Source organism: Pagrus major, chromosome 22 (assembly GCF_040436345.1).
Source record: "Pagrus major chromosome 22, Pma_NU_1.0".
Classification (NCBI taxonomy): domain Eukaryota; kingdom Metazoa; phylum Chordata; class Actinopteri; order Spariformes; family Sparidae; genus Pagrus; species Pagrus major.
In genome coordinates, this window is record NC_133236.1 from 20,462,244 (window position 1) to 20,474,578 (window position 12,335).

The window sequence follows — 12,335 nt, forward strand, 5'->3', positions numbered from 1 at the left end:
GTGAGGCAGCTGTCCTGATTGGCTGACAGGGATTTTGTTGGGTTGACCTCCTGCACACATTGTAAACAACTGGACTCTGATGGATGACAGGGTCCAGCTGACGTGTCAATCACAAGCCAAAACAAACACAATGTGGAGAAGGATTCTTAAACAATTTATGGTCAACATGAGTAAAAAGCAGCGTCCACAATGTCAGATTTACATAGAACTCAACATTAAATGCATCTCTGGTACAAAAGTGTCCTACATTCAGCAAACTAATAAGTTGTTGCATCGATAACACTGATGTAAAAAGTTAAATCTCCAAGAAATGTATTCATCAGAAAAACACAAATGCTCTCTATCTTTGCTTCCGTTCCAAAAACAGTAGAAAGTGCTTTCAGTTCTGTAAAGCTCCTCATCAGAGGAGTGTATGCAGTCCTTCGACATCAGCTACATCACATCCTTTCTTTAATTATTCGTCATTTTGGCCTCTTTCCGCAACTCTTTCAAATAGAAATGATTCCTCCCATGAGTCACCTCCATTATGGCGATCGCCTGTGAAGACACACAAACAAATCTAATTTTAAAACAGGAAAGTATGCACATGATTACGAGGTCTGGTTATATAACACCTCACTACTGCAAAGACAACTGGATCGCTTTGTGTTTGACATGAGTTGAAAATTCACAGTGAAAGCAAAGTTTATAGTCTAAACACAGATGCTAACATTTAACATTTGAGAAGGAGGCTTCTTTTGTTAAATAAAAAAAAATGGGCTTTGTCGAAAAACAAGTGAAATATTGCTTAAAAACTGGTGTTGAAATTTCAAATGATACCCAGGCTGAATGAGTTTTGTTCATGAGTTTATCAGCAGATCACTATTTTATGCTCACTTGGTTAAAACTTGGTGCTTTGTAGCTGCCATATTTGAGTATGATAGTCTGGTGTAAAAGCTCAGCTGGGGTCAGGTTACCTTCTTGAGAGCGCTGATGCCCACCGAGTTCCTCTCCAGCCCCATGTACAATCTGCCCAGCTTCAGGTACATGGAGGACACATTCAAAGAGTGGGCTGGATACAGCTTACTACATTGGGAAGAGATCACACAGTGATTACACCTAAACGGGTAAATCATTGCAATAAGCAGATTGAAATCAAAATCACAAGAAGACTCTTTTTCTCCTTTAAAATCCTATAATCTTCCTTCACTGTTCACTGTTTCTTAGCACCTGTAACGTAAGACGATCTTCTCGCCGTATCTGATAGCTCCCTCTGGGTCTTCCATGTAGAGACAAACCCCCATGGCCTGGTACATCATGTGGAGCATGTAGACATTGGAATCATCAAAGACGGCTCCCATCTCCTCCAGGCTCTGCTCACACATCTCCAGTAACTCACTAGGGGGTGCCGCAGAGTCAAGGCTGCATCAACACCCGTGACTGACATGTCAAAGTGACCTCTGATCATATATTCAGATGTTTGTGAGTCTGGGAAGCTACTTTACGCGAGTTTTGCTCTCTCAGGATCACAAATCACAACTCTACTGGATTGAAGAGAGAGTTATTAGGTGACATTAAAGGATATTTTTTGTGTGTTTGAAGGCCCGGAACTCGCTGATGGCTTTCCTGGCGTAGCGCACCATGTTGTTGATGACCTCAGGCTCGATGGGTTCACTCCTCTTACGTACTTTCAACTTTACCTTGTCCTGGATATGAAGACAGGTCACCGAGCATTAGGAGCAGTTTCTAAATTTTTACAGTGTAGAAATGACTGACAAAAATGGTCCCACTTGTGTTTGTCAAGCAGAATAATGCATGTCATTACATTTTTTCACTCAGCACCTCTCCTGGCGTCTTACCTTGGACTTGCTTTTACATTCCTTGCAGTCACAGGTGAAGTAATAGGACTCTCTCAGCCTGTTGTTGCGGTCGTCTGTTGGGTAGAGGAGGTCTATGTAGCTGATGAGCACCTAGAGGTGGGAAAAACACACAACGCACAAGAATCCTAAATAATGCACACTCCCCATCCTTCATCTTGCTTCAGTATCTCAATTTGCAGCCAGAAAGCTTCTAAGCTCCTAAAAACACCCCCACTAGCCTCTTCATTCAGCTGCTGCATCCCCCCTTCAGACCTCACGCACTCTTCTTCACAGTGCTGTTGTGACACACTGATAAGTACTGTCATTGAGCCGGGATTGTACATCAGCAGGGATGCTACGCTCTGCTCTTGCAAAAGCCTTCAGACTTCTGCCTTTTAATCTCACAATCCTGATGTCAAAGATTTCTAAGGCTCGTCTATTTTTAAGCTACTGTCTCATCCATGTTTTAATTTTAAAACCACCTGTGTCGAGAGTGAGACCAGAACCTGTCAAGTGTGTTTAAAGCTTTCAAAAGGAATAGTTTGACGTTTTGGGATATCTGGTTGTTCACTGAGAGTTGCATTAGAAGACTGATAATACCCTTTTGTATGTAGATTAAATACAAAGCAACTGTCAGCAGCCTAGAAAACTGGAAACAGGGATAAAACTAACCTGGCTCTGTCTATAAGTAACAACCTGATCCCTATGGAGAGTAACCGATTCACCTTGATTACCAAGCGACCTTGTGGTGATGACTCCAGGCAGTTAATGTGCCAGGCCAAGAAAGAGTCCAGCAAATAACCCCCTTACAACATGTTTTCACATTTTGTACAGACTAAATGAGCTAACTGAATAAGCACATTCACAAAATGCTCCTTTAAAGAAATCATAGAAAACAAACCTTGGCTTAAAGATCATTTTGAGTTGATTGATTCCTATGAATATTAAGGGAAGATGATAAGGAAGTAGCGTATCATTTAATTTACAGTTTACAAATTCGTCCTTTGGTTTCGCTGCGTGCTGATCCACCAAATCGAGCTCACAGACAGACAAATGTTTCACACTCTCTGCCCTCTTGGAATAAGCACGGCTGCTTTTTCCACACACACACACGCACACTTGGAAAAAAAACAGAACTGAACAAGACCCAACCCCCTCTAACAGCAGCTGTCCCCTTTCCTCACTTCATCTCCAGGCTTCATGTCCCGCACCGCCCGAACATCAGCCGACGTCCCGTCATAGGTGACTATGACGCTGGGGAGACAGCTGTGGTTTATTAGTGCCACACTGTGGAGAGACAGACAGAAAAGAAAGGGTCAAGAATATGAATCAAGTTCTCTACTTTCTCACAATAAAGTGGGAGCAAAAGTGCCTTTTTATTATTGCTCAGAGCTCAGAGTGACATAACCACTTTATTTTGAGTGGCTATGCTACAACTGAACATACAGAGAGGTCTTGAGGACGCCCAAGACCTCTCTGTACGTGCTGAAATATGTTAGCTAACTTGCAATTACCTGGGTGGCAGGCTGGAAATAGCTTAAAAATGAGCTGAGAGTGCAAATTCACCTTCGCACAGTCAGTTTAAAAACCTAACAGCCACAGCAGGGAGAGGATTTTACAACCCAATGACCAACTGGAGAGAAAAAGTAGTCTTGATAGGGAGTGACCATCTGGTCTCTTTGGATATCTGTTACATGTCGCTCTGAATACTGACCTTTTAAACAAAAATCAAATACTGCCAAATGTTGCATTCAGCATCAGTTAAAGAGGTCATATTATGCTTTTTGGGTTTTTGTCTTTCCTTTATTGTGTATTATAACAAGGGGGGTTGCGTTATGTATATGTATTATATACAAAGTATTTTTATAGACAATGTTTAACTTTAAAGATTCAATTATGCTCAATTTTGACTGTTTTCTGAGTGTTTTCTTACATTTAGACAAGTTTAAACTTCTTGTCGGGTGTGATTAGGTGTTAGGAACATCCAAACTGAGAACCACAGAAGAAGCTGTGTAAGGAGGAGAAAACGTCCTGTGTAGTTTACTGTATCTTTCCATGTGTTGTTGAAACAGTGCAATGACAATGTGATCGTATGTATGCATGTGAGCTTTCCTTCTTACTCTGGGTAGACTGCGGTACCCATGTGGGACAGTTCATCATCCTCTATAGTGAAACCATTACAGGCAACCTGGTGAATAAAGGACAGAGGGGAGGGGGAAAAAATAATCACATTATTTCAAGTTTTCCTTATTTCCTCTTGTACTGCAGTGGTTGATGGGAAAAAAGTACATTTTTGCAAACTGCAAGAATACAGTTTATACATCGTCATAGAGAGTCATCTATGTGTACGTGTGTGTAGTACCTGGGAGTAGAGCGTGAGCAGGTCTTTATGGTCGGGCAGTTCTAAATGTTTGGAGTAAAAACGATGAAGCGCAGCAACATCTCCCTCGTGCATCTCCCTTTTGTCATTATCTACGTCCTCCACGTCTGTTACAGGAAGAGGGGAAGAGTGTATTTACCCAGGACAGCGTGCAATCTCTTTAGCTATATTTATTTTAGACTATGATTTATTTTGATATAAAACTTATGCCAGACTGTAATTAAGAAGTTAGGCAGCGGCACAGTAGAACATACCATCCAAAAGTGGAAAGACCTTCTTTGCCAAAATGAAGCACCAGTTTGGGTGCAGTCCATTTGTAGGAAATCTTATCCTTAATGTGTATTACCTATCATTTCTCACCCTCAATCTCTTTGCAGTGTTTGTATGTACAATGTGACTAGATGTCCAAAAAGTGGAAAAGTTTGGAAAAGTGTTCATCAGGTCCGGCCTCTAACAACTGTAAATAGACGGGGATAAACAGCTCTCCTTCCCCCGTCACTCTCACTATGCCGAGGCAGGAACACATTGTCACCACGTCACTTTGTGTGTGTGTGTGTGAGTGTGTGTGTGTGTGTGTCTCTGTGTGTGGGTCTTGTCCCTGACCCATGAAAGTGGTATGACGAGTATTTTCTCATCAGACACTCACACTGATTCAGCGTTTCAAAGGAGAGCTGAACTTGTCCCTCCAGACACATAAGATCAAAGTCACACACAAACATGGGCACAATGACAAAACCATGTGCTTCTTTTAGCAGCTAACATCGCCACACTCTTCTTAACACTATTAGCTACAGGGTACCATATTGCTAAACTGGGAGCCAGGCAAAAATCTGCAAGCTCATGTTTTATTTGCTCTTGAAGAGGTGTCTGGACCCCCTCACATGGAGACAGATTTCCACTCGTCCTGGGCCAATCACAGCCATTTATCTGATATGTGCAGGTTTAATACATGGACTTTATATACAGTCTATGGTTTGATAATACGTTCTGTGAGCCAACAGTTTGTAAGGCTCTGTGAAGTAGTTGTAAACTTTCACCTCAGCAGTCCACCCAAATCTGTTGCTGAACAAATTTAAGGTGAGAAATAAGAAACCCTGATTCTGAATCTTCATCGTCAAGCCCTAATTTAAAAGGTTGTTCTGACTTTTATAAGGCAAGGCTGCACCGCAACTGGTGACTTCTGTCCAAATGTATCGGTGGTTACCATGGATGTGAGTATTAAAGTGATAATTGGGGTCTTTTATGTGGCTAAAACACGTCTTGCTGTCGGTCCCATTTAGGCGTACAATGTTCTGCTTCCCTGTTGGTGCTACGCGCTGCTTCTCCACCTCTTGAGGAAGTCTACCAGACATCAGGAAGCTCCCTTTGGAGCGACAAAAGGGTTTTTACAGTACATTTAACTCTATCCAACATCATTGCAGCCACGCTGACATTCACGCAGTCATCTCCGCGCATGTTACCCTAAAGTGCTCCTGCCTCTCGTTCAAGATGTTACACTTGTTATGTTGTCGAACGGCCATTTGACCCACATCTATAGGATATATATAGATGGGCCTTCATGGTTGTTTCCCTCAGTCTAATCTGAATGGGTTGTGCTTTTTTAAGAGGTATATCTCGGGACACTTGGGACTGAAGTACAGACTCTGGAAACTTTACACTAAATCTGTACATCTCCTTTCAGGTGGGTTTATAAGGGTTTGTCCCCCAGAGAGCTGGTAATTAATTCATGTGTACTGTTATGCGTGTGTGTTAAAAGAGCAATAACTCACGTGATTGCATGTCTCCTATGAGCAAGATCTTCTCAGAAGCAGATCTTTCTTTCTGTGCTTTCTGTGGAAACAAGCGTGATGAGCAAAAATGACCTCAATGAACCACAGCATGAGCCAGACAACACTGTGTCTTCTATCAACCGTCCAACCTTCTTGGCGAGGATCCGGGCCACCAGGCGGGTCATCTCTGACGGGCACCAGTTCTCTCCGAATGCAGTCATTGCAGAGCACTCCAGCTTGTGCATGGCCCAGTCTGCTTTCTACACACAAACACACACATATTATAATAACACAGAAAAGACTAACCCCGGGGTTTGAAGTAGATTCAGCTATTTACAGTTTAGGTCCCACCACCACAAAACAGTTGGTGAATATGGCCCCTGAGCTGCACTACCAGCTGCATTAAGCAGCATGGTGGAATGTGACTCCACACTGTGTTAATGTAATGTTACCCTCGCGCATTTACCCCTCCATATGCAAACTGACTGCATTATAATCACACACAAATCGCTTCATGTATCTCATCATGCTCATACTTCACCATACTATGTTAAAGAGACATATCCAGTGAGACTATACATTCTTAATGACACTAACTGCTCAAAATCCCCAAATTTTTGTTAAAATAACACCCATTGATTCATTTATTTTTTATTATTTATTATTACTTTATGCTCGAGTTGGAAGTGAGACTCAAAAAATCAACTTTTCTCACAAATAGCACCTTTAAACTACATAAAGCTTAAACGTACAGTCTGTCATTTTTGGTGAAGAGGTCTCTCAATCAAAACAATGAACACAAAAGACGTAGATTGATGATGTCACGACGGAGTGTGGGATCATGGGAGTTGTTGTCTTCATTGTTAAACAGCCATCGTTGCGAATGAAAAATCTATCTGACGTGACTCAGGCAGAAATGTTCAAAGACGAGGTTAATGTCTTAAAATTTCATTTACGTTACGTTTAGTCACAATTACCGAGTTCCTTCCTTTGCTTTCAAGTAATAGGAGGAGGAGACCAAAAGCAACACACCGTCAATTTCACTAAAATGACTGATTTCTCTGGGTTTGAGCTTTGTTGGAAATGATTTGGCTGATTTTAGTGCACAACGCAACAGCATATATAAGAAAGCTCTTGTTGTATTTAAACATTTTAATGCAGAAATGTTAAATATTATACCTCCTCAAGATGGAGGAAAAACGGGAAAGAAGTCCTTAAAAAACAACTGTAGTAGTGGTGCCACTGATGCAACAAAAATGTTAGGTTTGGCTTGAGGATGGCATCAGATGATAGGAAATATTATCACTGAAAACACAAAGGTTCATCCTCTCTACAGTGACAGTATATTAAACCATCTCAGTCATCTTGGCTCAACGTTAAATGGTTTAGCTGTGGTTCATAATATTAACCTTAATATTAATATCTAGATCATTGTATGTCAATCCATCCAGTAGTTGTTGAGATATCGCACTCCTGTTAGGATGTCCAGCTGCAAAAATCATCCTTCCTCATGTGATCCTGCTTAAGTTCCCAACACACAGTAGCTGTTGAAAAGTAGGTTGGAGCTCCGGGCTTCAGTATAGCATCTATTATCTCACCCCACCCCCTTCCTTACACAGGAATCATCACATTACAGAGTGATGCTGACCCTCCAGCAACTGTTTCCTACCTGGCATTTCACATTGCAGTAGCAGGCTTTCCTGCACTTCCCACATCTTGCCAAACCTTCTTTCCTATAAATGACAAAAAAAAAAAATCAGAGTCTATTAGTTACTGAGAGAGCTTCACACATCCTTAACGTACTTTACTTTCCCAGACACACGACACTCTAACGTCAGACATCGCACGTCAGAAGATAGCGAGTTATCTTGTCGCTTGTCTCGTGGAGTATCTGTCTGTGTGTGAGTAGGAAGTTGCTCGAGTGTGTAGGCGTGTGTGTATGGATATTTAAACATCCTGCATTTCTCTGAGACAAGAAGCAGCAGTTGCTGGTGGCCTGTCGTAACTGATAGCAATGAAGGGCTTTAAAACATTCTGTGGTATTAATAGAGCTGACCTTATGAAGGAGCAGCTGTCTCTCTACCACACTGAAACAGTAAAGCAGTCCATAAGTCCATTCAGAAATCACGGTGATTGATTTTTCTGTTCTACAGTGACCAATTAAAGCGAGCTGTACGAAACATCCTCGAGCCGTTGAACCATGTGGTGTCTTACCTTGAAGGTAGGTTAGATTGAATGCTTCAGGTTAAACAGGAAGTTACAACCAGACTTTGGAATGGAGATGAATACACCGTCGACCATCAACTTTTTGTCACATGATCGTGCACATAATTAGACTTATAACTTTTCACATCGGTTTAAAGGGAGATCATTCAAGCGACAGCCCTTCCACACAAGCAGCACTCCTCTCTAAGTACTTCTATATCATTGAAGGCATCAAAGAGGCCAAATCATGGCAGCTTCAAACCTCATAGTACCTTGCCAAAGTAGAATGGCACATGCATTTGACAAGGCCCATCTGCACCAAAAGTTAATGGGGTCTATTCAGGGCCGAGACCCCATCCTCCATCCATGTTTTGCGGACATGGGTTCCTTCAAGAAAGTGATCAAAAGGCTGATTTCCTGCCATTGAGAGCGAATATGGACAATAGCTAATTTCTTCATGTTAAGCATTAAAAACGCATGAACTGCTCCAGCAGTGACAGTGTTCTCACTCACTAAGTACAGTGAAAGGTGAGTGCAACGAACAATTACTTTCATTATCGATTCATCATTTTCTTGCTTAATTATTTGTCAGCCAAAGCCTAAGATGATGTCTTCAAATGTCTCGTTTTGACCCAAAGATGTTCAGTTTTCTGTGATAGACGACTAATCAAGAAAAGAAATGACATTTTGAGGGGCTGAAATCAGAAATCTTTTGACCATCTGTTCTTAAAATATGACTCAGACAATTAATCGATTATCAAAATTGTATGGCAACCAATCGACTAATCGCTACTGCGCAGTGCAACCAGTTGCATCCCTCTGAACATCCAGACTCCTGCACAAAGACCTTTATATTGATGACAGTGAAGAGCTGAATGACTGCCTCAGGAGAATGTGTGCACTTGTATTTATTACGAAATGATTTAAAGATGACACGGTGGCGTGTGTCTGCACAGTCGATTATCAGATATGTTATTTCCAATTAAAAGCCCTTCGTCGGCCACAATAGAGCTGAGAGGTGCTGCGTAATGTAATCATGATGCCATTGAGGTAACAGGATCCATTTCACACATTGAGCACTTGTAGAAAGGCCAGGGGGGTCATGAGGAACAGGATGAACCTCCATTCAGAAAGATGAGCCACATAACCAAAATAGACTTTTAAGGAGAGGCTGGCTGCCATTACACTACTAACTAATGAGCAGTTAAAGGGATGAGCATCTTTAACTTAATCAGATCTGATTAGAGATTAATCAAATGAAATGAGGATAATCAGCCACATGATGCAGGTATCACTGTGCAGTAGCCTGTCTGATAAAATCGCCCATGCTTAGATGAGACTGTGTCACGCAGAGATAACCAGTCATTTACCTGGTGAAGCAGCACTCACAGTAGAAGCCTCTCTCCTTCACTGACAGCACGTAAGAGTACGCCTGGCAGGAAAACAGCAGCTCTCCAACTTTAAAGGCTCTGGTAACGCGGAGACCTCGCCCTCTCCCCGGACTTTCAAACCTCTCGAGTCCCTCGATGCTGCCCGTCATCGTGCCTCTTACTCCAAAAGTTACTCTTTTACGCGCAGGGACCCGGGAGAGCAGAGGGGATGTAGCCTCATGGCCAGATCTGCCTCCACAGCGCTGTCTGCGGGGGGGAGAAAGTGGGATGTGGCACCCCGGATCCAAATGTTGGGGCGTCACCCTCCCAGTGACAGTCCGCACTGACACCCAGAGCCCATGTTGCTGTTTTACAGAAAGTAAGACAAACTCTCTACTGTTGTTCCAGCACTTCATTAATACACTTTACTAATACAGTTTTTTTCATTTTTATTACAACTTTTCTCTCTAAATTTTACGCCCTTATGTACGGAAGCCCATTTGCGCCCCTTAAAGAAACTTTGACTTGTTAAAATATTCTCACAGTAAGTCATAATTATGACATAAAGGGTCGAAATTTTGGGATAAAAAGTCATAATTATGAGTTAAAAAGTCATAATTATAAGATAAATGTTGAAAAACTTTATATCTTATATTTAAATTTTTGATCCAATGATTGAACTTTTATAATTTGATTTCTTGTCTTATATTTATGACTTTTATCTCATGATAATAACTTTTTAATCTAGTAATTTTGACTCTACCTCATATTTGTGATGTTTTATCTCGTAATTTAGATTCATCTCATAATTATGACTTTTTTACTTATAGATTTGACCTTTTTATCCGACAATTCTGACATTTTATGTCATAATCATGACTCATTGATCTCGTTATTCTGACTTTTTTGTAATCTCATAATTATCTCATAAATTAGATTTTTTAACCTCATGATTTCTTTTTATGTCATAATCATGACTTTTTATTTAATAACTGACTTTTTTATCTCATAATTATGACTTTTATCTAATAAAAATATAGATTTCTTTATCTCATAATTTTGACCTTTTTATCTCATAATTATCTCATAATTTAGACTTTTTATGTCATAATCATGGCTTTTTAATATTGTTGTTTTTAATCTCATGATTGTGAATTTACCATGGGGATCTTTTGGTCATCAAACTTAGTTTTCATCTTATTTTTTCTGTTTAACTGGCAGAAATGAGCCTCCATACTATTTTGTTCAACATATATTAAATCCTGCATTAACCTTTAAAATGACCATTTTCAGACAAGATTAAGTATAAATTTCACGAGAAAGAAAGCCAGGACCCTCTCAGCATTCAGAATAAATTTTTATTATCATTTTAATCAAAATACTGAATAATCACTGATTATGTGTGATTATGACACAATGACACTCATTTCTTATTTTGTTGTTTTCCTAACTTTTTTGGTTGCCTTAAATGAAACAGCGCCCCCTAGCGGCTGGTAAATCTCAGCAACAGCTACAGCTACAGTGATAGCTAGTTAGCAGTGATGGATGAAGCCCAGCAGACTTATTGATGAAACAACGGACAAACAATCACAGGAACAAGTCATGTGGGACGTATAACATTTCATATTCTTCATCTCATCTCCATGATAGGATTCAACATCAGATAATGTCAGTCAGATAAATCTTCCCTCTTTCTGCCTGTTTTTATATCTGTCTGTATAAGTCATGTTCTTCTAATGCATGCATTGTTTCTTTTTAATGTTATTTGTTTTAATTAACTACAACTTGAATACTGAAAATCCTTATTTATTAACTTTATTCATGAAATACTGCATTTTCTACCCCATACCTTATTTATTAAGATGATTTGTGTGAAACCTTCCACTGCTAAAATGACTGCTTAGTTCAACCTGTTCGTCTTAAAGAACAATTGACCCAATCTGACCTCTCTCTGTCTTATATGCTGAGCTGAACCATCACTCTATGGATGTAATACACTATAAGTGTGGGCGATATTGATAAAATCATCTAATATCAATATTTTGATGCTATATTATGATGTCCATATATATATATTGTGATTAGGGATGCACGATATATATCGGACTAATAAATTATCGGTCTGATAATGGAGAATTTATATTATCGGTTATCGGCAGATAATGAAATTAAAGCCGATAAATAGAAACAATAATAAAAAGACAAATTACTCTAGCTGACTTAACAAGTGTGGCATTTACACACAGTATGTGGCGGTATGCACCTTTAAAGTTGGTTTGCCAGCTGCCAATAAACACAGAGAAGAAGAACAACAATGCTGTTGTCAAACACCAGCATACATATGAATAACCCTCAAGCCATCTCTTCATAGTGTTGGTACTTTTTTTCTGCAGTTCAATAAGGCCACCTGGTGGTGAAGGCCAAGAACATCTTGTCAGTTAAGGCCTACTTCATTGTACAATCTCATTCTTTGTGTTGTGGCACCTGCGTAGCTGTACCTCAGTCCACTAAATACATTCATGAAGTTGAAATTCAACTGTAGCAACGCTGACCTCGATCACACTCTGAATTATCTGTATACCTCGATCCTCGTGGAGGTCAGAGCAGGACAGATTAATAGAAAGAGCCCTTAAATTCCCTCGCTGCTCTGGTGTCCACTTTTGTCATATTCTGCCATCATGTGGGTGCTAATCGTAAGTGCACCCTCAGATGATGGAGGAGCCCCATCATGATGCATCACAGTCCACCAGTCACCTTAGAATCCAGACAGATT

General features: G+C 40.4%; 1 protein-coding gene across 1 annotated transcript; it reads right to left on the bottom strand.

Moving 5' to 3' along the window:
- Window positions 1-138: 138 nt before the first annotated feature.
- On the bottom strand, window positions 139-9,760 carry LOC141018219 (N-lysine methyltransferase SMYD2-B-like). Its single transcript, XM_073493141.1, has 12 exons — window positions 9,563-9,760; window positions 7,657-7,720; window positions 6,137-6,247; window positions 5,988-6,048; window positions 4,201-4,325; window positions 3,959-4,026; window positions 3,023-3,125; window positions 1,839-1,949; window positions 1,565-1,685; window positions 1,210-1,384; window positions 957-1,065; window positions 139-537 (listed from the first exon to the last, which is right to left on the bottom strand). The coding sequence occupies exons 1-12, from the start codon at window positions 9,730-9,732 to the stop codon at window positions 451-453; spliced, it is 1,305 nt and encodes a 434-aa protein (XP_073349242.1). The 5' UTR covers window positions 9,733-9,760; the 3' UTR covers window positions 139-450.
- Window positions 9,761-12,335: the final 2,575 nt, after the last annotated feature.